Raw genomic sequence first — 26,310 nt, forward strand, 5'->3', positions numbered from 1 at the left:
TGGAACATAGAAATTACCTGCTGTATGGCTCTCGCAGCATACACGCAGTTTGATTGGCTAGCAGAGGCTACAAAGTGAAGCTACAGAGTAAGGCTACAAAGTAAGGCTACAAGGTAACGCTACAAGGTAACGCTACAAGGTAACGCTACAAGGTAACGCTACAAAGTAACGCTACAGAGTAATTTGATTTATGGTGCATCTCAGGTGATGTTACAGAGTAGTCCAAAAGTTATGTAACTAGTTCAACTAATAACTTTTAGCAGTGAGTAATCTATTAAAGTAAAGCAGTATTTAGTAATACCCCAGTTCTGCCATATTTACCCATTTTCTTTGTGTCTCTAATTGTCTCCCTCCTTATGTTTCATTTCCCCCCCTCCCATCTTTCTTCCAGTTGCTCCACACCCCCCCACTCCCCGCCTTTACCCTCAATCCTTTCCTTCCTTACTACGCTAAAAGCCCATTTTCAGGACTTGTCAGTGAGTCATTCACTAAATATGAAAGAGGGGGAGAGAGATGGAGTCTCCTACCGTGACTTATATTTTAGTAAAGTGTTTAAGGAGGGACACACAGAGAGGAGTGGGAGGGAGGGAGTTGACAGGAGAAGGGGATTGGGAGAAGAAGAGAACGGAATAAAGGAATTGTGATTAAAGACGGAGATAAGAGCCTCAGCTTGTCCTGTTTTTCCGTCAGGCAGTTTTCCTAAGGTAGCCTCCGACTCAGAAGTTGAACGCTCATATCTGAATACCACCCGCTGGTCTTTAAGAACTTCTGCTGAGTCCTCCAGTGATAAAAAGCTTACAGAGTCTGGTGTATTGATGGCTGCTTTTTTCTGAGGAAAAAGGAGAGTGCCGTTTTTTTTCCAGATGGGCCAACAAAGCACCATTATGAGGTTCTTTATCCAGCATGATAAATGAGAGCTTAACCTCCTGACTTTCTCTATTTACCTCCAGCACAGTATGTATCTTTAGTTCTCTCGTTAAAAGTCTCTACATAACATCAACTGCCGACATTTCAATTATGCTTTTTCAAATTAGCAAGACAATGCTGACAAAATACCCTTTAATAATCTGACTTCAACCCTTATTATATGCTGTGTTCATCCAATATAATGATGTTGGAAGAGTGTAGTTTTTCTGCCTTTTTTATGAATTTTGAATCGTATGTCTTTAGATCTTGACATGTTAGTTCACGGCTGTTGAAAAAGGGATAAACAACAACTTCAATGTTAAAAAGTGTGGCTAAACGTAACATACCCTAAGAGCATACTTGCCAACCTTTAGACCTCAGAAATCGGGAGCATTTCAAAATGCAAAATGGGGGCGGGGGGGGGGGGTGCTAGTGGATCACCGGAGCTGTTAGATTAACATTAACATGCTTATTGTGGTTGTAAGTGCACTGCCTTGCGGCCTGTAGCACCGTCCTTGATGGAGCATATGTGTGGGCTGGACCTATATTTTACAGGAAAGGAGTGAGCAGAGAGTTGTCGGAGATGTCTGTTTTCTGTGAATATCTGCCTCACCGTCTCAGACTTTGAGTTGCGCGCGCTACTAAAGAGACGTGTTACCATGGAAACCAAACAATGGTGTAGCTGTATTAAAGTCCAAGTGGAAACAGTCGTGTGTAAATCTGATTTTGTCAGAAATCGGGAGAAATGCAGGAGAAATATGAGCCTGGGAGGAAACAGGGAGAGGGCAATGAAATCGGGAGTCTCCCGCGAAAATCGGGAGGGTTGGCAAGTATGCCTAAGAGAGAATTATCACTACAGCTTTTTGGCGCTTCAGAGCACATTTCAGCCTATTGTTTTGGTCTTCCGACCCACGAATAGGTTCACTCTCACTGTAGTTGTTAGTGTAATTATCTGCTGACAATGATTTCAGCAATAAAAAACATAAAAAATGTAACTGTATACTATCTGCCCTCCACCAAAAGATTAAGTAATACAGTTACTAACTAGCTGGTGGAGCAATAAGTGGTGAAAAAGCCATTTTCCTCAGGAGGTGCTGGAGACCAAAAATAGAGCAAAAAGAAGAGTAAATATTGGACTAACCTTCTTTAGCTGTCCTGAAACACGACTCAAAAAGGGTTGCTGATATTGCTTCATATGCGTTGAATGTTAAAATAGCCAAATATGTGCTCTAAAACTCACCATATTGGATCACAGCCGATTTCTGCCTCCCAAAAGGTCCCGGAAAATCTGTCGTTCAGAGTTTACATGAGGTAAATTAGTGATTGTTGTGATTTATTCAAGATTTAAATGTATGGATTAATTGGTTAAATGAGGTTGTTTTCAGAAAATACAGTGCTTATTGCTAGAGCTTACGAATGCTGCAAATGATGCATTTATTCTTGTATTTCATATGCCGTTGCCGATGGGATTACATTACTTCTGATTTGCTTTTTTTCATGAGATGTTGGCATTATTTTTTCTCTTGAATGCATTTTTAATAACTCCCCTGATAATGCTTTCTGATTATGCTGCAGATGAACATGCGGTCTGCTAACCAGCACTTCTCTTTTCAACAAAACTCTTTCAAAAGCACCAATATGCACTCAGGGATTGAAGCGGGCGCCGTGTTGTTTGCCAGGATTTTCAAAGTGATGTGACATGTTCTTCCTTTTCAAACAGTAACACTGAATATTGGATAATTATAAGTCCCTTTCCCATTTAAGAGGTGTTTTTTTTACAGTGATGAAGGAGAAGCTTGGTTAGTCTGTAAAAAGTCACTTTCTTTTAGTTTCTGTAATTATGTTTTAATGACAAGGATCCTTTAAGAAATACAAGCTGCTTCTCTTTCTCTCCTCTTACAGACTAATGGAAGCAACACAAAAGAGGTCTATGATGTGTGCGTTACATATTCAGAATACACAGGAGATGGCTTGTTAGATTACATACAGTAAGTAACAGCCTTTCAACAGTGGAAAGCACATATGAGTAACTCCTTATTCATCATCGGATTCATTGTGTTCCTTTGGGAGGACAAGGCTGCGTTTGAAACTGCACATGAGCTTTTATTTATACTAAGAATGACGTCAAATTGCGTATGTTGTGCGTTTTGTCTGCATATCATCTGGGTTTCTTGTAAGCAATACATTTCTGGACGTAAACTTCCATTTCTTAGAATGATATCTGAGCTAACTGGACATAATTAGCCAACCCACAATGCATTGTGGCTCTTCCGAGTATCCAATGGTTTTAATAATGAATTGTTGGATAAAGTTATTATGCATTATGGCGAGTGACGTTACGAAAGTCAAGAGGAAAGACTTGAGAGCTCATAAATATATTTACTTTGGGAATCATATTTAACTTTGAAAAATGTATTAATTTTTATTTTACAGAGCTTCAATGATTACTTGGCTAAGCAATGAGTGGAAACATTGCTGTTTTCAGCCTCTTCAATATCGAGAAGTTCTGATTTTTCGCTGTTGTATATCATATTGAAGTGACTGTCTTTGGTTTTTTGACTGACAACATTAGATATTTAAAGACTTGGATTGATTAGAATGCGATTTTCCCATTTTTCCGGCATTTTATAGACCCGACGGTTAACCAAATAGTCTAAAATATAATCGTCTGATGAAAATATTTCTTAGTTGCCTTAAAATAAAACTGAAAAGATGTTAAGGAAGTGTTGATTTACGATTGTGAAGATGTATTGCTGAGTTTACTCCATTGTGAATAACTGTTCGGTATACTTAATTGTACATTCACTATGCAGTATGCAGTAGGGCTGCTCAATGATGGCAAAAATCATAATTCGATTATTTGGGTCAATAATTGATATCACGATTATTAAAAACAATTATCCATTTACTTTGAAAACATCAATTTATTGGAGATTTATGTTTTTAACAGTTGATTATCCTGACCTTTAAGTATAACTCAACTGAAAAAAACAATAAAAAAAAAAGTAATAAAAAAAAAAAAATCGTTTTATTTCGATGACGTTGTTTTCGTAATCGTTGCAAGCCATTATCGTAGTTGCGATTCAAATACGATGAATTGAGCAGCCCTAGTATGCAGTACTTACTGATTGAGTATGTGCTCGAGTGAAGGGTATATTGATGAGGAAGGTTTGGGATCGTCCTCTAAGATCTCACATATAAATCTCTGGCAACCTCCTTCCTGTAGAGACAGAGTTTGGAGGACACAGTAAAGGTGAAGCCTGTTTTTAATCCCCCTAAATAAATATCTCAGCCTCTATCTGTAGAATTGGGGCGTCTACGGATAAATGTGCAAGACTGAGGACTCAAGAGGAGGTTTGGAAAGAATACAGAGTCTCATATCTTCCACTCAATTTGCATTATTTTGCTTCATCACGCCGACGCAATGATATTAGAAGTAGTTTTAATTGTTGATTGCTTTGAGGCCACTCGTTAATTTCCCTATTAAAGCATTAATTTTATTTAAAAGCCAACACACTCAACAGAAAAATGCTTAGTTTATTCTCCATCCAGCCGCCTCCATTCTCTCCTCCTCTTCACTTTAACTTTATTTATCTCGCCCTTACACCTTTTCTTGCTTTAAACTCAAGTTGCCCCTTGTCTTGAATCTCTTTACACCCTCCTCTTCACTCTTAAAACAGCAATCTCCCTCCTCCTTATCTCTTCCTCATCTGCATCCATAGCTCTTCTCCTCGCAGCGTCTAATTCAGTCGGAGCTCTAAAATAAACACCTTAACTGAAGTCAAGATAGTAATCAGCCGCTCTCTGTCGTTGGTATTGTCTCCACATGTCTTCGTTCCCCTTTATTTCTCCCTCAGTCTGCCTCATTGTGGAGTTTCACTTTTGCTTTAAATCTTTTTGAATTCTTTATTTTTTGAAATACCTAAATCAGGGGTGTCAAACTCAAGGCCCGGGGGCCAAATCCGGCCCGCGACTTCATTTTCTGTGGCCCCGCGAGAGCTCTGAAATAATATAATATTTTTATTATACGATTACATGCCGATTTACAGAAGCACGTTACCCATAAACTACATGTCCCACAATGCATCTTTCATTCACTTTTTCCTCAGAATTTGACTTTTTTTTCAAAATGTTACTTTTTGTTTTTCCTGAATTTCTTTTAAAATCATATTGTGACATTCTCACTGAAGAGACTTGCAATTACTTGCCCTAGACTTCTGCTTCTAGACGTAGTTAATTATGAAGTTATTATTACCCTATCAGATAATAATCCAATGCAGAGGCAATCATGTAATATAATACATTATTTTATATATATTCAATATTTATATACATATTTTTATATAGTCTTAAAGTTACAACCGGCCCTTTGAGTGCAACCATAATGCTGATGTGGCCCGAGATGAAATTGAGTTTGACACCCCTGACCTAGAGGCTAGAAGAGATCAAGTCTGTGGTTATCTGAATATGTGTTGATTTAAAAAGATGACAGTGACATTGTGACATATCTCTGATTTTTGTACCAGTTATTGTAGAATATTTGTTTTATGATTAAGACTTTATTGGTGCATTTCCCATTATTCACTTGTCAATCAAACAGTTTGTAATTTGGGGGTTTTCTCTCTTATGACTGACCTACTTTTTGTAACTTTTCAGTTCATCCATGTTGGCAACTTTAATTCCTTAACAAGAGAATAAACAGAAAGAATATGAGCATGCTGATCTTAAGCAGATAAAGGTTACCATTATCTCCATTTTAGGTTCATCATGCTTAAACACGTCGTTCAAAGTACTATTGAGGGATATGGAAACATATTTAGCATTTATTTGGTGAGCAACATCTTGACTTGACGATGGCAAAGTTATTACAATTCATCCTCGCTGCGACATGAATCCCGTTACCTAATTTCAAAGATTTTACTCAAAAACACCAAATCAACCTTACAGTGAAACTTCAGGACAAGACTCTTATCCAGACAGGAAGCACAATGATGCCTGTTTTCTTCTGTGGTCCCGTGCTTCTCCCCCACTCTCCAAATCTCAAAACTCTTTCTATTTCCTGCCTAATTGGACAAATGTTTTTATCTACAATGATCAGTGAGGAGAAAGGTGGTGACATAAGCCGCTGCTGCCGGTGCTTTGGTGAGACTCATTTTCTCCCCCTTAAGAAAAACACCTTTAAAGACATCCTGGTTCCTTTAATGTGTTTCTGGCTCTCCAAAGCTCCTCTGTTTTTGTGCTTCCTTCTTTCATAACTGTTTTCTACAGACAATGACTTCAGCCAGATCTTAAATGTAACTGTATACTATCTTCATCTGCGCCAAATGGCAGAGGGACACCGTTAGCAACTAGCTGGTAACTATACTGGAACATTTAGTACGGAAAAAGCCAGATATTTCACTCAGGAACTGGTCGAGACCAAAAATGGAGCCAAAAAGGAGAGTAAATAGGCGCTTTCACACCGCAGTACTTTTCCCACAAAGGTTCCTGAGAACTTAGTTCATGAGAACTCTTTACTTCTCATGAACTAAGTACAGATCGCGTTCACACCGGAATAAATCCCTGAGGGAAGATTAGACAAATGAAGCCGCTGACGTCACTTCTTCTTCTTCTGCTTTGGGTTTACTGGCAGGCCGCAAACCACTTCACGGCGTATATTGCCACCCGAAGTCCCCGGAGTTGGGGACTGGCTTCAGTAGAAGCTGCTGGGACTCCCAGCGTCTTCTACTGAAGCCTTCCGAGTAAATCGCCAGAACGCTGACATCTCCTCATCTCCACCGCTCCCGTGTTTTCTTTTGTGTTGCCATAAGTTAGTCTCTCTGCATGTGTGCGCTGGGCTGATGCTAATGCTAATAATGCTAATAATGCTAATGCAAGGATAATAAAATGGCGGCTTCACAAAACTTTTGGGGAGTTTTACGGGGCGTGGTTTGCATTCCGCCCAGCCAATCAGACACAGGAACCTTTTTCTCCCACGAAAGTCCCTGCTCTCTAGCAGGGACCGAAAAGGGGGTAAAAAGGTTCTCATGAACTAATTTTAGTTCCGGCTCTTTTTGGTGTGAACGCGTGACATTTCGGAACTATATCGGAACTAAAGTGGGAAAAGTACTGCGGTGTGAACGCGGCTAATGTCAACGTTAGTAGGCCCCAGACCGGAAACAAACATACATTTGTGGTCCTTTGCTACGCACTCTCCAAAACTCATGGTCTCTATTTTCTGCCTAATTGGGCAAATGTTCTGTCTACAATGATCTGTCAAGAGGAAGGGGAAGACATAAGCCTTTTCTGCCTTTCCGTTGTTGTGACCTGACTCATTCTCTCTTTCTCTCAAACACCTTTAAAGACATCCTGTTGCCTTTAATGTCTTTCTGGCTCCCCAAAGCGTTTCTGTTTCTGTTTTGCCTTCTTTTCTAATTGTTTTTTAAAGGGTTCACATCCTAGCCTTGCGATAAGAAACCCACTAATTTCTTCCTGCAACTTGTTGTTGTTCTGTTGTTTCTCCCTTGCTTTGCCTCCTTCTGGTCCTCACACCTTCACACAGTGTTACATTTCTTTAGAGGGAACCAGAACATGTCTTAACAGGTTGTAGGCAGATGGTGACTTGTTTTTTTTTTTTAAATGTCCCTCATTAACTTCACCAAGGACGTTCTGTTTTCGTTGTGTTGTTTTGTTGTTCGGGAAAACAAGTTGTCCTATTTTCATGAAACTAAAGGCACGGACACACCAGGCCGATTATCGGCGTCGGTGAGCGTCCTATGCCCTACTCAGATTAGTGTGTCCCGCACCGTTGGGTCTTTTCAGCCGTACCGACTGCCTTTGGCCGACTGTCGGCAAAAGAAATCACTCTGATTGGCTGTTCAGCTTAGCGAATCAGTGCATGAGAAGCGTAACGGAAGTGAGGGACCCAAACAAACTATTAAGAAGGCAAATCTGAAAATTAGTTTAACTCCAGCTCTCGACACAGGTTCAGGAAAGCCCCATGAGCTTCTCGCTGTAGAGTGAAAATGGAACACGCTATTTGTTGTTTGTTTATATCACAGTCTGTTCTTCTTCTCTCGGTTATCACGCAGTCTGTCTTCCGGTCGTTGCCTTTTTTGAATGACGAATACACACTACCGCCGCCTGCTGGTAAGGAGAGTTATTGCCACTCACGCATGCGCAGCGCGTACGTGCTTCTTGGCCGTCGGCTGAAGTCTTTGCGGTGTGTTCCAGTGCGACACATGGCCAAGACGCAGGAGACGTGAGGAGACACAACAGTCGGGGGTCCGTCTGTGTGAGTTCTTTGTTGTCAGATTGGTGTGTCCGGGCCTTTAGGGGTGTAATATGGCAAAAGAGAAGGAAGAACCAGATTCCTTTTGGATCCAATCAAGGAGTCCAATCATCACATTATTTTTCACTTATGGAAACAGCATTGGATAAGGTCTGAGTTCTTCAAGTTTCTTTCTATTAACAACCAACTTTTCAATATCTCGGACAACTGGGAGAAGTTCCTGTCAGATATTATATGTGGTTATTACTGAGCTTAAATACAATTGGCTGTACAGAAAGCCTTTGTGTAACTCTTAACCAATACATCCCACTCAGCTTTAGCCCTATATATCCATAGTTAAAATAAAGCAGAATAAAAACTACTTGTCAACAAACCAAAATACAAGTGGACCTGTTTGTCTCATAGCATTTTTATTAAGACGTGCTGCTGCAGATTGAAATCAAGCACTGTCTTAATTATATTCTCTAGAGAGCATCCTGGGGCTGCTTTGGCACATTCGCAGTATATCTGACTAATATCGCTTATGAGGACTCTGCAGGACATTCCAAGCATCCATAACCATGTAGTGCTCTCATGATGACGATGGCGTCTCGTTGGATGGTTTTGGCATCGATAAGAAGGCATGATGCTGATTCATCTGTCCCGCCTTTTTTTAATACACCTCAAATTGTGCTCGGAAGGAATTATATTCAGCCGACATTAAAGTTCACCTATTATACGGTTTTTCATCAATGTTTTCAGACCCCAGAGGCCAGCTGTCAGCTCTCCTCACCGGCTGCACTTCATCCACATTGTACAATTTATTTCCAAAAGCGTTTGCTATTCTTTTTCGTGCTCACTGTTTTAAAGGTCCCCTATTATACTGTTTTTCATCAATATATTATAGTTCTCAGATATATCCAGAGCCTGTCTCTGATTGGCTGAAACACCAAACAGATCATTGCAGCATTACCCATAATCCCCTCTGTTTCAGCCCTGTTTCCAAAGTGCTGATTCTCTGTCTGTTACTTTAGATGAAAATAAGGAGCCCCTCCCCACGCCCCTCTGAGAGACATTTGGTTACAAAAAACTCAATGGTGCTCTAGGAGGAGATTCAGGTGACAAGGGGGGGGGGGGGGGGGGGGGGGGTTACCTTGGTTGCTGATTGGCTAATGGTTACACAGCTCAGCTCATTTTCAGACAGGTTTTTATAGAAATGGATCAGGACAAAAAGAGAGAGAATCTTTGTTCCTGAAACTTTCAGAGTCTCTTTCCACAGAGGGGACACATGTTGATGTAGAAGATACGTGAAGAAGTGGGGACACATGTTGATGTAGAAGAGACATGAAGAAGTGGGGACACATGTTGAAGTAGAAGAGACATGAAGAAGTGGGGACACATGTTGAAGTAGAAGAGACATGAAGAAGAGGGGACACATGTTGATGTAGAAGAGACATGAAGAAGAGGGGACACATGTTGATGTAGAAGATACGTGAAGAAGTGGGGACACATGTTGATGTAGAAGAGACATGAAGAAGTGGGGACACATGTTGATGTAGAAGAGACATGAAGAAGAGGGGACACATGTTGATGTAGAAGAGACATGAAGAAGTGGGGACACATGTTGATGTAGAAGAGACATGAAGAAGTGGGGACACATGTTGAAGTAGAAGAGACATGAAGAAGTGGGGACACATGTTGAAGTAGAAGAGACATGAAGAAGAGGGGACACATGTTGATGTAGAAGAGACATGAAGAAGTGGGGACACATGTTGAAGTAGAAGAGACATGAAGAAGTGGGGACACTTGTTGAAGTAGAAGAGACATGAAGAAGAGGGGACACATGTTGATGTAGAAGAGACATGAAGAAGAGGGGACACATGTTGATGTAGAAGAGACATGGAGAAGAGGGGACACATGTTGATGTAGAAGAGACATGAAGAAGAGGGGACACATGTTGATGTAGAAGAGACATGGAGAAGAGGGGACACATGTTGATGTAGAAGAGACATGAAGAAGAGGGGACACATCTTGATGTAGAAGAGACATGAAGAAGAGGGGACACATATTGATGTAGAAGAGACATGAAGAGGTGGATTTGGCGTACTAGGTGACCTTTAAGACCAGAGAGATTTAAATATGTTTCCTGGTCAAAGTCTGACAGAAACTCTGGGTACAGATGCGTACGGAGCACACAGCAGCTACTTCCAAACACCAGTCATACTTTTGCAGAAACAAGATGTCAGCATAGCCTTCATCTGTAAAGAGATCTCTCCGTGTTGGTCTCCTGCGGTGCTGGAAATGGATTTGCACACCTTTTCTTTCATTTCCACCCCAGAGTGAACTCCTACAGTATCAGGGTCTTCTCAGAAAGATACAGCAGGGAGAGAGACATCCTTATCATCTGCGACTACTCGTAGTTAGAATACCCTCAGGCTAAAGATCCAGCTAAATGTCAAGCAAAGAAAAAGCTGCAATTATCCGTTCACAGACTTCCCGTTTCAGATCTTTATTTCTGTCGTTATTTCACAGAGTCCTCTTTCCCTCAGGAAGCGTGTCGTGCTGAGCTTGTTACCCCGTAGAAGTCCTCGGAGACGTAGGTTTTCCTTTACGTCTGCATTTTGTATGTTCTCCTCATCTCCATGCGGCTTTGAACCAGGTGTTGTAACTTCTTCACACGGGCAATTAGAGACTCTGAATCATGCATCGTGATGGAGGCGTGTGTGCACACCTCAGAGCAGCTTCCCGTGCTGAGGTGTCTGGTAATAGGGGTAGTAGTAAATAAATAAAAGCAGGTACGAGTACTACTTTTGACAGCTAAGCAGGCTGGGAAAACACAGAGCTCGGCTTTTTATCATGGCGTCACTATTCAGGCCGCATTGGGTAACATCTGACTCTGATGGTGGACACGATTGTCACTCACCAACCCAAACGGACCATCTTATAAAAATGTAAGCTTACACAAAATCACAGAAAATAGCTTTCGGTCAAGATCTGTCTTTGTGTTTCCTGTTTTGTTCTGAATTAGTGGTCTTCTTTCTTCCTGTGTTCTTTGTGTTTTCCCATTGTGTCCTGCCCTCTCCAGTCGTGTCTTGTCAGTGTGATTAGTCCTCTGTGTACCTGCCTGTCTTCCCTACTGTTATTTCTAATGTTTTGATCAATGTTCTCGTCTATGTTCCTCAGAATCAGAATCAGAATCCCTTTATTAGTCCCACAGAGGGGACATTTGCAGCGTTACAGCAGGAAAGAGCCACAGACAGCTTAGTGTTGCATATCTGAAATGCGTTCCTGATGTCTGCCTGAACACCTTCCTGGCTGTTTCCTTGTGTGTTGCCGTCCTTGTTCCTCCTGATTTGTCATTTTGTGTAGTTGTATCCTTTAGTATGTATTACCTTGCCTGGTCCCTTTGTGTTCTTGTGTTTCGCCTTTTTTGTTTTAATCTTAAGTTCATCAGAAGTTTGCTTTCTGTTCTTTTTAGCTGCCTCCATTGCCTTTGGTTTCAACATTGCCATTTCATGAAAGTCTTGGAGTGTTTCTCAATGTCGAGGAGGCTTGCTTCAGAAGCGAGCCAAGAATCCTTCCTAGCCTCGGAAAACGAAGAATGGTGGAACAGGCTAACAGGTGTGCGTCATATGCGAGGCCCCGCCTTAAATGGAGCGCGATTTCCGCCAAAGATTTGGAAATTGGTCCGTGCGCAAAGCATTGTGGGGATTTTAAGACCGCGGAGTCTACACATGTGCAGCCTCGAAATTTCTCGCTACGAAGTACGCCGGGCTCGGTAGAATTCCAAGTATGCTGGACATTGGAACAGTCCTTCGGCGGCACTCGATGACGTAGTATGCTTGAAATAGTGGCTCTGGAGCATCCTTCCTCGACATTGAGAAACACCCTTGGTCTTGTCAAGAACGTGAGGTAACGGTTCGCGTCATTCAGTTGTGGCTGGAATTAGTATTACAACAGCAAACACTGCAACAAAATGTTCATAACAAAGAAGAACATTGTGCTTCAATGGTAGTCGTTTCTCATTATGTGTGGTCACCTAACTGGACTACTGACACTGTTAGATTGATAATAATTGTGTCTGCTATCTTACCAATGTAACTACAATGATTGTGTCTTGAGCACTTCAAAATGCCGATGTATCACAGTCTCTCGTTTTGACATTCGGTGTTTCCGAGACTAAAGATAAGAATATTCAAATGTTCCTGCAGGAGGCCAGTGTTTTTCTAAATCAGTTGTTACAGTCTCTGCATTTTTAAAGCTAAACCTCGTGGTGCCCTGTATGTCTGGAGCCATTTTGTGTTATTCCTGCGGATAACTTCCTCAAATGTAGATAACATCTCTCCGGTGAAGATAAGGAAGTTTGATGCGCACCAGGAATATCTTCCAAAGCCGTCAACAGTAAACAAACACACAGTACAGACAGATACTCCGACTCAACAGTGAGCACATATTTCTAAAAGGCTTTTTCAGCAATGATGTTCTGAAAGAGAAATCCAACTTCCTGCACCTTCCCGTCTTTATGGCAGAAGTGCAATGTAGTTACTCTATAAGGCACGCGTTACAACTAAAGAACTTCACTTTTTTGTTTACATTTGATTTAGCTACAATACTGGCTGAATGCAGTGAGTTTGCACCTGAAGTAGGTGAGCCTCTTTTGTGGGAAAGGTTGATACAGTATACTGCACTAAAGAAGCAAAATTGAGCACTTTCCTTCCAAAAAAAACCTTTCTTAACATCTTAAATTGCTTAAGCTATCAAAGGTTTTCCATCTTATATTGGCTCTTTGAGGTTATATTTTGCATCAAACGCATTATAATACTGTCTCAATATAAATACGGACAGTTGAGAGGCCACGTCCCTGTTTGAAGCAGCTTTTAATGGAAATATCAAAGCGATGGGAATCCAATATTCATAGATGACGCAGTTTGGATGTCGCCAAGATTTTTGTCGGAGATAATGAAAGACTATTTGAGATAATTGTGTGTGTGTGTGTGTGTGTGTGTGTGTGTGTGTGTGTGTGTGTGTGTGTGTGTGTGTGTGTGTGTGTGTGTGTGTGTGTGTGTGTGTGTGTGTGTGTGTGTGTGTGTGTGTGTGTGTGTGTGTGTGTGTGTGTGTGTGTGTGTGTGTGTGTGTGTGTGTGTGTGTGTGTGTGTGTGTGTGTGTGTGTGTGTGTGTGTGTGTGTGTGTGTGTGTGTGTGTGTGTGTGTGTGTGTGGCCATAAATAAGTTTGCCAATGAGACGGCGTAAAGTGGATTATTCGCTTTGCTAATGCCGGCATACGCGAGGATCCATTTGGTGTCTGAGAGTCTACAGACACTATGGGACTGATTCTATGTCACATCTTCACTAATGCAGCTCTTAATGTGCCCTCAGGGACAAGAGACTTCATTTGGCTGTATAACAAAGTACATAAAGACATGCAATGGCACTAACTAATGTCTGGTCTTTGACGCAGGCATGCTCATTATGGGTTATGTAGAATTAAATCATTAAAAACTATTAAAAAAACTAATTATTTTGGTACCAGACTGTTAAAATAGGCTGTTTATTTTGGTCCCAATGTGTGTTTTATTCCATAACATGTCACAAACACTCGCTAAAATTGTACTTTTAGGCGTGTAAAGAGGGTGGTATCAAGTATAAGAAGTGAAATTACATTAAAATGAATTCATTATTCATTTGTCACGCTGCTCAGGTGCTTTAAGGTTATCAGGGTGTTTTAACAGACCTTATGTAATATGCAAAAGCACATACCTTGCCTTCTGCATGCATTGCGTCATGAAAAGTGTAACTTAAGTTAAAGCTGCCGTAAGTGCTCAGTGTTGCTTTCAGTTTAAAGTATGCAAGATGTGTATCTATGTTTTTATGAGATAATGAAGGTGATAGATATGTCTGAGTGCTTATTTAACACTTGTGACAAGTCCAGACTAAAGATGTGGATTATGAAATATTGATCTATTCTAGAATATGATGAAAAATGCTAAACTAACGGACTGACATTGATACTTATTTCACATATTTCCACGCTTTTGAACTCTAAAATAAAGTAAGAAATGCCTGATTCTACCGAATAAAGCTTTTATTATGACCCAGTTTAATAAGCCATAGAAGAAGCCACAAGAAGGCGAGACACACACACACACACACACACACACACACACACACACACACACACACACACACACACACACACACACACACACACACACACACACACACACACACACACAGGGCCAGATCACAGCGAGTCCTTCTTAACTTGCCAAAAAGAATTAAAACACTCGGATGTGCTTCTGTACACAGAGTGCTGACATGACATTCCTCCCGTCCATTAGCTTGTCTGCTCTCATCTCGTCAGCCACCATCGTCATTTTCCACATTCAGGGGTTTCCTTTAGTGCTCTTCATTACAACAAGCTACTTTATATCCTAGTGTTCAAAATGTCTCACTGTCGGCAATTAATTCTTAATTCATAAAGTGAGCGTTAATTGATAAAGACACAAAGAAGCAAGCGTAGGATAAAAGAAAAGCCGTTATGATATCCTTTCTCACCTCCCACTTACTCAGTAGATGCAAATGATGGTACGTGCTTTTACATCAGTCTATTCAACTATACTGTGGAGTTTCATTCCCCATATAAAAAAACATTCAAATGTCTTGACGTGTGATGTCACAGAGACATTCAGGACAGCGAACAAAGCCTCGGCTGCCAGTCTCCCACTAATGGCAGTCCCAAAGTGTTTTTCTATGAAACTTAGAGATCATCTTGTTAAAGGACAGTCGCCTCCAAACCAAACAAAATCTGTCATTATCCACTTGTTCCAACGTCCCTGAGGTTGACGTGAACACACCATGTAGTTCCTGTACCTTGAAGCCTTGATGGGTTCTTGTCTGCTGAGGAGTGGTGACAGAGTCTTGGTGACTTTGTGAAGTAGCTCGGGACTTTTGGAGTTGTTCTTTTCACCACTTTTCACGTGTTTGCAGTCAGCTGCTCCTGGTTAGGATCCCTTCACGGTTTATCGTTGAGGTTTTTAACTGGTAGCCACATTTCCACAGGAGTTGCAATGGACACTAAAAGATGAAGATGAGAGAACTGTAACCAATGTCTTACAAACTGAAGGTTTTGATTATCGAGGAAAACAGAAGTATGCTGTCACATTGTTAACCACCGTTCATTCTGCTGAACTCTACAGTAGTTTGCATGTTCAACTCATTCATAAACATATTTATCTCCAATAAAAACACATCTAAAAAATCAGAGTCGTAACCTAAAGATTAAGATGGACGTCACAGCTGTTAGTATCCTTGTCTAACATGTAAGTGACCTACCTAAAAGATTCCTAACATGAAAAGGCCAGTCCAATATCAAAATATGTGTCCCCTGTAGGGCTGCTCGATTATGGCAAAAATCATAATCTCGATTATTTGGGTCAATAATTGATATCACGATTATTAAAAACGATTATCCATTTACTTTGAAAACATCAATTTATTGGAGAAAAAAACAGTTAACAGTTGATTACTCTGAACTTTAAGTATAATTCAACTGAAAAAAGAATTTAAAAAAAGAATTATTAAAATTTCTTTTTTTTAAAGTAATAATAAAAAAAAAATCGTTTTGTTTCGGTTACGTTGTTTTCGTAATCGTTGCAGGCCATAATCGTAATTGCGATTAAAATATGATTAATTGAGCAGCCCTAGTGTAGTGTGCGTTTAAATGAATATATTTGGGGGAGGCTGTGGCTCAGTGGGTTAGTGTGCTGATCTCAATCCCCACTACAGCCAGCATGTGCTACACTAAGACACTTCACCCCAAATTGCTCCTCTGGGGATTGCCTGCAGTATTGTGTGCATGGAAGTCGCTTTGGGTCAAAGCTTCTAACGAGTAGAATAAGATAAGATGGACCTTTATTAATACATTCAGTAGTTTACACAGCAACAGGGTAAGAATGAAAAACAGGACAGCACAGATTCACACAAGATTAATACAATTAAAGATACAATTACAATTATATTCAGTTAAGTAACTTTAAAATAAGAAATTAGTTAAATGAACATATATACATATTTGGGTCATGTATACATATTAGATATATTGACATGAACGTGTGCCCGTAAAAAGTTAGACAAGTGACATGTAATGTAATATATTTAAGTGTATTATTATATTGTTATTGAATTATTAGAAAGGAATTAGCTCAACAATTACTTAAGTCTCCTGCTCTTCAAAACATCACAGCCAGTGATTTAAATTTGTTTTAAAAAAACATGAACAAAGCAGTTTGTTATAAATCGGTGTTGCAAAGACGCTTTTTGATGGAAACCGGATATCTGAAGAGTTTCAAGCCGAGCTAAAACTAATGTGCTAGACTCTGTTCAAACCAAATGGACTCACTAGCGTCTCACTAGTGTCTCAACGTGGAAAATGTGTGTTTCTCTGATTCAGTTTTAGCGGAGCAAGCTTAACTACCGCTAACATTTGCTAACTGGTGCTGAAGTATTGCACTGGTGTTTAGCTCTAGAGAGGAGCTGAAACCAGTCCATTAGGCTCCACTATACATCAGCCTAATGGACAGCGCTGTGGGAGTGTGAAGCACAGCCTTCTTATAAACGCAGCATGCATGCTCAGTCCCCTTATTCTGATTGTAAAGCTTTAAGAAATGAAAGGTTGTGTATGTATATTTATAAAAGCCCTCCTATGTGTTTTGTTATGCCTGGTAGCAGGGAGGGGGGGGTTGATCGATTTCTAAATCAATTCCTGCTTCCATGTACCTGAATCACGTCTGTATGTTTTGTTGTTGGGCATTTTTATAAATTGAATTCTCAAAAGCCATTCAGCTCTCTCTTTTTCCTCCGTGTTCTCTGCTGTAAAAATAGAGCTGGCTCTCCTTCCTGTAATAGGCTCATCTCTCCTCTCCCCTGAATCTCTCCTGAGTCTGAACACAGCAGCTAATGGTGCATGGAAATGGTGGCACCACAGTCATATAGACCGAGTCTGTATCTGTTGCGGGGTGTAAGTGAAAATGTACTTTTGCAAGGATGAGAGGAAGTCGTTCTTTTAACCGTTTCAATAATGTGTTCTAAGGCATTGAAGAGGCAGATATGTGAAGTGCAAAAAAAATAAAGGCGATCACTATTGGTTGGTTTCCCTTGCTTTTTTTTTTTTAATCTAAGAATATTTGGTTCTGGTTTGGTTGCTAGGGGTTTTTACAGTTTGTCTTTGATTGATTTGAGGACTTGATTGATTATGAATGTAATGATGTGGTGTCTTTCCTCTCCTCAGGTGTACATCCGGATCCTGGATAATGAGTGGAACGTGTACCGGCGTTACACCGAGTTCAGAGAGCTCCACAACCACCTGCGGACCCAGTTTCCACAGGTGGACACCTTCAACTTCCCCCCCAAGAAAGCCATAGGGAACAAGGTGAGCGGCATGGATATACATATACATTAACCAGCTTTGTTTCTGGCAGAAGACATAGGTCCGATTAGGTTTACTCTCTGAAACAAAGCCTATTTGGTCCTATCCTTATCTGAAAGAGAAAATGATTTCAACCGTGATTTATGCATATTCAGAAGTAAGAATATCTCAACTAAGCTGAGGAAGAGAGCTTAACAAACAGGCGCCAGCTTATCGTCATACAACAGGACGCCCAAATCACAAGGTCTAATCACTGTGTTCTGTACAGACAGAGAAACAAACTGAGACAAGGACAGAAGTGGAGAATTAAGAGAAGGAGACTAGCTTAATAATTCTCTATCTCTCCCTATTCGCAATCTATTTCTATTTTGCTAAAGCGGACACACACTGCTCCAAGTCCATGTCTTTACTTACCTAGTTACATTACATAGTGTAGTCTCCAGGGGAACTGCCATCTCCATCTTCCTCTCTCTCTCTCTCTCTCTCTCTCTCTCTCTCTCTCTCTCTCTCTCTCTCTCTCTCTCTCTCTCTCTCTCTCTCTCCATCCTATCTCCTCTGCCCCCCTCCAACATCTGCTGGATAATTTGGTTCTGGCCCCGATTCACCGCCCAAATCTGGGGTCCGACTGCACACCTTCAAACACTTTCACGGCTAGGAACTGTGTGCAGGGGCTGCAAAGTGTGTGTGTGTGTGTGTGTGTGTGTGTGTGTGTGTGTGTGTGTGTGTGTGTGTGTGTGTGTGTGTGTGTGTGTGTGTGTGTGTGTGTGTGTGTGTGTGTGTGTGTGTGTGTGTGTGTGTGTGTGTGTGTGTGTGTGTGTGTGTGTGTGTGTGTGTGTGTGTGTGTGTGTGTGTGTGTGTGTGTGTGTGTGTGTGTGTGTGTGTGTGCAGGATCATGTGGAAGTGTGGAAGGGCAAGTGTCTATCACCAGTCTAGCCAGTGTGTCTCAGTGTGTCCTCGAAAGCTCTCTGAAAGCCCATCACTCTGTAGATTTGTGTGAATTATTGGTTTTCACCGTCTCCAGAAAGTCGGCCATCACTGAGGAGAAGCAGCCGCTGTGTCTTTGTCGCTCTCTGTAAAGAAGGAGCACCGTGCTTTGGTCGAAATACCAATGCAAATGTATCCTGTAAAGATTCAGAGTCACTTTATTTGTTATATATTTGTTCAAGTGAATGACAGATACAGATACAATCGTGCCGGATCAAATTAAAGCAAAGTTTTCCTTCCATTTTACTTTTCTTTCCCCCTTCCAGCCTTCCAAATAAATAACATTTAAGTAACAGTTCATAGTAGTGAATACAAATAAATAAATATTATTCTTCTTCTATACAGCAGGGAGTATTTGTATTTAGTTAGGTATAGTCAGTACACTATCATTTGACTGTTGTTTGTGGTCCAATGTGCAGCAAACCACCAACTTCCCACCAGAATAAGTCAGTAAAACAATGATTTTTAGGATTTAATATAAGTTAAAGTAGCAATTTAGTCATTCTGAATATAACAGAGGTTGTCAGACACCATCCTCATCATCCCTGTTGTATTTCATTTTCAATCACTCAGTATTTAATTCTCATAATACTAAAAAAAAAGATTTTGTTTTTTTTAGCTGCTCTACATACATTTTAATGCAATTTTCTTCTTGTACCCAATTTACCCTAACTTCCGTTTGCCATCGCTTTTATTTTGAGTGGATTCATTTTCATAAGCCTCTTGAGGTCTGTTCCTCTCCCACACAGTGTGTTTGCTCTCCATCAACAGTTCCTATTACTTCACAAAAACACTGTTCACACAGCGGTGGTGTTCAAGTCAGGTTGAACGCAGAAAATCAGCTTTACTGTTGATGTATTCGTCCTTCGGTTTGATACTAAAACTTTAACATATGTAGACACAACCTAAAATATCTCCCTATTCTGTTCATTTTAACTTCATATCAGTATTTAGTGTGTCTACTTTAAAGAGTCCTCTCCTGCTGATGTTCAGGTGTATATCAGTATGTAGTGTCTCTACTTTAAAGAGTCCTCTCCTGCTGATGTTCAGGTGTATATCAGTATGTATTGTCTCTACTTTAAAGAGTCCTCTCCTGCTGATGTTCAGGTGTATATCAGTATGTAGTGTCTCTACTTTAAAGAGTCCTCTCCTGCTGATGTTCAGGTGTATATCAGTATGTAGTGTCTCTACTTTAAAGAGTCCTCTCCTGCTGATGTTCATGTGTATATCAGTATGTAGTGTCTCTACTTTAAAGAGTCCTCTCCTGCTGATGTTCAGGTGTATATCAGTATGTAGTGTCTCTACTTTAAAGAGTCCTCTCCTGCTGATGTTCAGGTGTATATCAGTATGTATTGTCTCTACTTTAAAGAGTCCTCTCCTGCTGATGTTCAGGTGTATATCAGTATGTATTGTCTCTACTTTAAAGAGTCCTCTCCTGCTGATGTTCAGGTGTATATCAGTATGTATTGTCTCTACTTTAAAGAGTCCTCTCCTGCTGATGTTCAGGTGTATATCAGTATGTAGTGTCTCTACTTTAAAGAGTCCTCTCCTGCTGATGTTCAGGTGTATATCAGTATGTAGTGTCTCTACTTTAAAGAGTCCTCTCCTGCTGATGTTCATGTGTATATCAGTATGTAGTGTCTCTACTTTAAAGAGTCCTCTCCTGCTGATGTTCAGGTGTATATCAGTATGTAGTGTCTCTACTTTAAAGAGTCCTCTCCTGCTGATGTTCAGGTGTATATCAGTATGTAGTGTCTCTACTTTAAAGAGTCCTCTCCTGCTGATGTTCAGGTGTATATCAGTATTTAGTGCCTCTGACATGTCTCCATGCTTTAATGTTCAAAAAGATCTTTATTTTTCTCATACTGTCTGTGCTGCAGCACCTCTTTTCACCCTCTGTCTGAAACCAGAGCCCAGTCTGCTCTGATTGGTTAGCTGGCCGGCTCTTTTGTGATTGGTCAACCGCTTAGAGATGTCCCGCCCCTTAGCCTATCACACACAATGTGTTGGAGCGTTAGCAATAGGAAAAAATAAAATCCCACATTTTTGTTCAGAGATCTGCTCAAATTACCAAAATATTGCCCACAGATGATGATGTAACCATCATCTTTGAAACATGTATTAAACATTTCCCATGCATGCTACAGCTTTGTAACTCTAAACAAAGTTTGGTTCTTGTACACCACAAGCTAGACACTATTGAGAAGACCTTTCATTACATTGAATCATTTCTGCAAACTGCTCAAATGAGCTGCTTTAGAAACAGAAGTTTAGAGAAACTTGCTAAAAAAAACAAAGCCCAAGGCTTTAGACTGAAATAAAACGAGGCAGCAGGTGGGGGGCTTTACAGCTCAAAGATTTCATAAGTACCAGATCGGTGAAGTGTGTGTGTATCGGTGTGTGTGTGTCTAATGTGTTAGTGTGCATTCAAAACAGGGTATTTTTCTGCATTGGGTGAAGTTGGTGTGTGTGTGTGTGTGTGTGTGTGTGTGTGTGTGTGTGTGTGTGTGTGTGTGTGTGTGTGTGTGTGTGTGTGTGTGTGTGTGTGTGTGTGTGTGTGTGTGTGTGTGTGTGTGTGTGTGTGTGTGTGTGTGTGTGTGTGTGTGTGTGTGTGTGTGTGTGTGTGTGTGTGTGTGTGTGTGTGTGTGTGGTGTCAGTACACAGCAGGCCTGCCGTGCTGAGTCTCCCTGTTATTGGAATACAGTCAGAGCTTGTTTCTGCTCTCGAGGAGCATCGTGAAGATCTTCTTCTTCAGGTGAAGAGGGAGCAGGATGCGTGCTCAGATTTCAAAAGCTGACATTTTAAATAGCCTTAAATGGAGCTCATTCCACCGGTCTCAAATAAAACAAAACAAAAAGCAAAGACATATATTAGTTTAATTGCAATTAAGATCAAATCCAACCCTTATGTTCTTACTTTAACAGGCCAATACAATGTGCATCCATTAAACTCCCTATAGGTACTCTAATTGTCTTCCATTAAACACTAGTTTGTTGTTTTATTTAAATGTAATTTACTAAAGTCCACACAGATCAACCTCACTGACAGAAAAAGAAAGAAGAGAGTTGCATTTTGTATTCTCAGTGTGTTTAGAGGCATATTAAAAATGCAAAACGCATGGCCGTCCTCATAAAACCTTGGCAATGCTTCTGTTTTTAAAGTATTTGAGAGATGAAACATTTATTTTTTGTTTCTAAAGCATACGGCTCAACTCCAAAGAGACACAGCATGCTGTTTTCCCCACGTTTTTTGAACCGTCTCAGTGTGATCGAGTCCTGAGGCCAAACATCTTGAAAACCAAATATGCTATAACCCATGTAGCATAATACCACCTCCAACTGTTGGTCAGGGGAATATTGTAAAAACATCGGCAGGACTTTGATAGTTTATAACTATAAGGCACGGCACTTTTATTTATACAGCACATTTCTACACGAGGCAATTTAAAGGGTTATAGGTTGTCGCCCTGTCGGTCACCGTAGTGTTCCATCCATCCATCTTCTCCCGCTTATCCGTGGTCGGGTCTCGGAGGTAGCAGTTCCAGCCGAGAGCCCCAAACGTTCCTTCCCCTGGCCACATCAACCAGCTCTGACTGGGGGACCCCAAGGCGCTCCCAGGCCAGCGGAGAGATATAATCCCTCCACCTGGTCCTAGGTCTACCCCCTCGGTCTCCTCCCATCCTAACTAGGTGCCCGAACCACCTCAACTGGCTCCTTTGGACTCGAAGGAGGAGCGGTTCAACTCCGAGTCCCTCCCGGATGACTGAACTTCTCCCCTTATCCCTAAGAGAGACGCCAGCCACCCTGCGGAGAAAACCCATCTCGGCCGCTTGTATCTGGTTCTTTCGGTCATGAAGGGTTACCGTAGTGTTGTCTTTCAAAAGTAAAGGAAAAAGTGCTCAATATATCACAATAATAATAATAATAAGAGTTCCTTTTCCTCTCGCACCCCTTCAGTTTTCCTCATCTCTGTCCCAGGGTTTTTTCTACAATCTGTTTCTTGACCCTTTTCCTGTTAGCTTCCATTACAAGGTGACACTTTCTCCACCGCTTTGCAAATCCAAAGCTGATTTTGGTTCTCACACACACACACACACACACACACACACACACACACACACACACACACACACACACACACACACACACACACACACACACACACACACACACACACACACACACACACACACACACACACACACACACACACACACACACACAGGGCCTCTCATCATTATGTGTGGCTAATGATGGAGAAAATGTAAATGTCAGGAGGGATGTGAGAGGGAGAGACCTTCAAAAAGCCTTTTAGCGGCACCGTGAATCTCTGCTCTGGAGAGGATGAAACATACGAACTGTCAGTGGAGATCAGGTAGTGGAGGAGACACCTGGACACACACACACACACACACACACACACACACACACACACACACACACACACACACACACACACACAGAGACACACACAAACACACACACACACAAACACACACACACACACACACACACTTCTCACTAAATGTATTGCACGCCTAACAGGGTTTCATCATCACACACAATTCCCAGAATGATTGACAGCTCAGAGGTAAACCTAGCAAAGAGCATCGGCTATGGATTTATCTCAAGTGATGGGAATTTCTTCACATACATATGACATTTAACAGGTTACCCACACACACACACACACACACACACACACACACACACACACACACACACACACACACACACACACACACACACGATCTGAAATAGTATTCCCAATAGACAAACTAGTCAAAAACATCATAATTTTAAGTTATGATATTCTTATTTTTTTTATAATCATGTTATTTACTGTTGTACAATGTGCACATTTTACCTTAACTTCCTCCGTTAATATGAATATTTGAATCTATTTCTATTTTATTTTATCTTTTTTTGGACATGTGCATGTTCTTATTTTAACTTCTTATGTTTCTACAAATATTTGATATTCTTTTTTATTTTTAATTAATCTATTATTATATATATATATTTTTTTCTTATTTTATACAATCTTCATTATTTCATTGTAAAGATTTATAATTTATTTGACATTTGATTCTGAATGTTTACACTTCAGATTTGTATTTGCTGTATATTTTTAAGCTAAATTAAATAGTTTTTTAAAGGAGATAATTTCCCTCTTAGTGAGGTTTTATTTAAAATGTCATCACGTAGACATTAAGCTCCAAGTTTAACTCCCAGCTTAAATCCTAAACAAATTAGTTTATTGTTTCTTAAATTTCAACCATGCAATTCCATACTTTCCATAATTCATCAAGGTGTTCTGCATATTCAAAATGTTTAACGATGAAACCCTTCTACGAATTGCAATCACAGGTTTTCACACTGTTTCGCTTCGCTGTTCAAGAAGAAATTAAGGGCTTTCTGAAAGTTTTAAAAAATACAATTAAAATGGTATTAATAATAAACTTTTGAATTGAAAAGTATTTTGCGTAAGAGAAAGCAACGTTTCGTCACACACGTCATACTGTCAATCTGACCAGAAATAATTGTATCAGTATTTCACGAGAGTAAAATAATTGAATTAAGTGAGGTCATGAATGCCATTAAGGCCCCGGCCACAAGAGGACGATAACGGTCCTATCTGCTACAGTTCACTATCAGATAGACGGTTCGGCCACACGAGGCCGACACGGAAACGCAGATAACGATAACGGGTCCCAAGGTGGGTAGATCTGCAAACGAAGCGCTCTGGGGGGGCTCCGTGTTTACGCCTATACGATCATTTCCTGATAACGATGACGCAATAGCCCCGCCTCTCCCCACGTCTCCTGCTCAGAGATCAGCTGCTGGGCTGTCAGAAAAGGGGGAGGAAAACAGAGGCTCAGTTTTTTATTATTATATAGAGTCGTTATCAATTTGTTTTAAAGCTCAATAAATAACAAAGAAGACATGTTGACCGGCGAAAAAAAATCTAACTGAAACTCTGCCGCACGGTCCCCTCGTCCCTTGGAAGAGGCGGAGAGGTGGGTGTTTGTCATCTGCTGGTGGACTAACGGAGAGATTTACAGCAGGAGCAAACGCTTGCCTCGGGGAGGGAGAAAAAGAGCCAGAGCGTCCACAGCGGAGAATAAACAGAAGGGCAACCATGGCAACCATGCGCGGGAAGTCTTCTTCGCTGCTTTTGTGGCAGGAGTACAGCGCCACTTACAGGCCTGGCATATGTACTACAGCGTCTCTGGCGGTCTCGTGTGAACGGACACGTTTCTGGGGCCTGTTGCGTGTGTGGACGGAAGACTTTTTTGATATTGATTGCGGTCCGTTTGCATTATCGTCCTCGTGTGGCTCCAGCCTTAGTCTTATGTTTAAGTCCTTCACTAAGCCTAAAGGAACATTTGAGTAATTTCCTTTAACTAAGCAATTTCAAACCTGACTTCCCTTCATTTTAAATGGAATTGTACTTAAATAAAAATGATGAAACGTCTCTTCTCCTGAATGCAATCACAGGTTTTTATACTGTTTCGCTTCACTGTTTCAGGAGTAATTGAGTTATATTGATTATATAATAATATATATCTTCATATATTAAGACCAAATTACAGTTAAAGATTCATATTTATATGTTAAAGTTATTAAAGACATTTGGGTTGCTTATGGGCCCTGAAGGTATTCTACAAATTTTATTTTGCCAGTATCTTTTTTGAGTGAGTGAATAATTGTATTTCAACATGTTACATCATTTTAATTTCCCTCCAAAAACAGGTAAACAATAAAGTTAACAAACAAAAAAGAAGTTTAGAGAACAAAACGGGTGATGAAAAACGGTTATAATCACTTATGATATTGCATCCCATCCTCACGAGCATGGAGGCTGGAAGTTATTCGGTCTCAGAGCACCATGCAGTCTGAAATTGTTTTTTGGAGAAATAAATATTATTAATGAAGCGTTTCTGTCCGACCTCCAGTTTGGCTGTGAAACATCTGAGCAGCAGCTAATTAAATCCACCAGGAGTTCCTTGCTATATTATTAAACTCCATGATCTCCTGCATTGTTAAAAAACGCACCATTTCCTCAGACACACTTATTACTGTAATTTGGACCAGAAAACAAAATATGAAGCAAGAGATATGCTGGGCTCCATGTAAGAAGCAGAACCCTCAGAACTTTTAGTGCATGACACTCAGAGTTTAATGCAGATTTATGAAAGTGAAATTGATTTCATGGACGCTTGTGGCTTTTCAATTTTGTTTATTTCCTCTGTTTGTTTTTTGGAGCAGAAAAGACACCCGGTCGTCAGTTAAACTAGACAGGAAGTGGATGTTTTGTTGATTATAACCATTATTTAAATGGCATTTGATGATACTTTAACATATTATCTACAGGATAAGATGTTTGGCACTGGAACTTAAAATTGAAATCCTTTAAGTCGATTATTCTGATGTTCAGGTGTCTCTACTTTAAAGAGTCCTCTCCTGCTGATGTTCAGGTGTATATCAGTATGTAGTGCCTCTACTTTAAAGAGTCCTCTCCTGCTGATGTTCAGGTGTATATCAGTATGTAGTGTCTCTACTTTAAAGAGTCCTGTCCTGCTGATGTTCAAGTGTATATCAGTATGTAGTGTCTCTACTTTAAAGAGTCCTCTCCTGCTGATGTTCAGGTGTATATCAGTATGTAGTGTCTCTACTTTAAAGAGTCCTCTCCTGCTGATGTTCAGGTGTATATCAGTATATAGTGTCTCTACTTTAAAGAGTCC

At 40.6% G+C, this 26,310-nt stretch overlaps 1 protein-coding gene across 1 annotated transcript in view; it reads left to right on the top strand.

The window, feature by feature from the left end:
- snx29 (sorting nexin 29) overlaps nt 1–26,310 on the top strand; it is a 106,570-nt gene that overhangs the window by 62,717 nt on the left and 17,543 nt on the right. Inside the window, exon 6 of the mRNA XM_079658816.1 lies at nt 17,442–17,582. Within this exon, the coding sequence (XP_079514942.1) occupies nt 17,442–17,582 (141 nt within the window). The remainder of the gene's footprint in view (nt 1–17,441; nt 17,583–26,310) is intronic.

Source organism: Notothenia rossii, assembly GCF_949606895.1.
Source record: "Notothenia rossii genome assembly, chromosome: 11".
Lineage (NCBI taxonomy): Eukaryota > Metazoa > Chordata > Actinopteri > Perciformes > Nototheniidae > Notothenia > Notothenia rossii.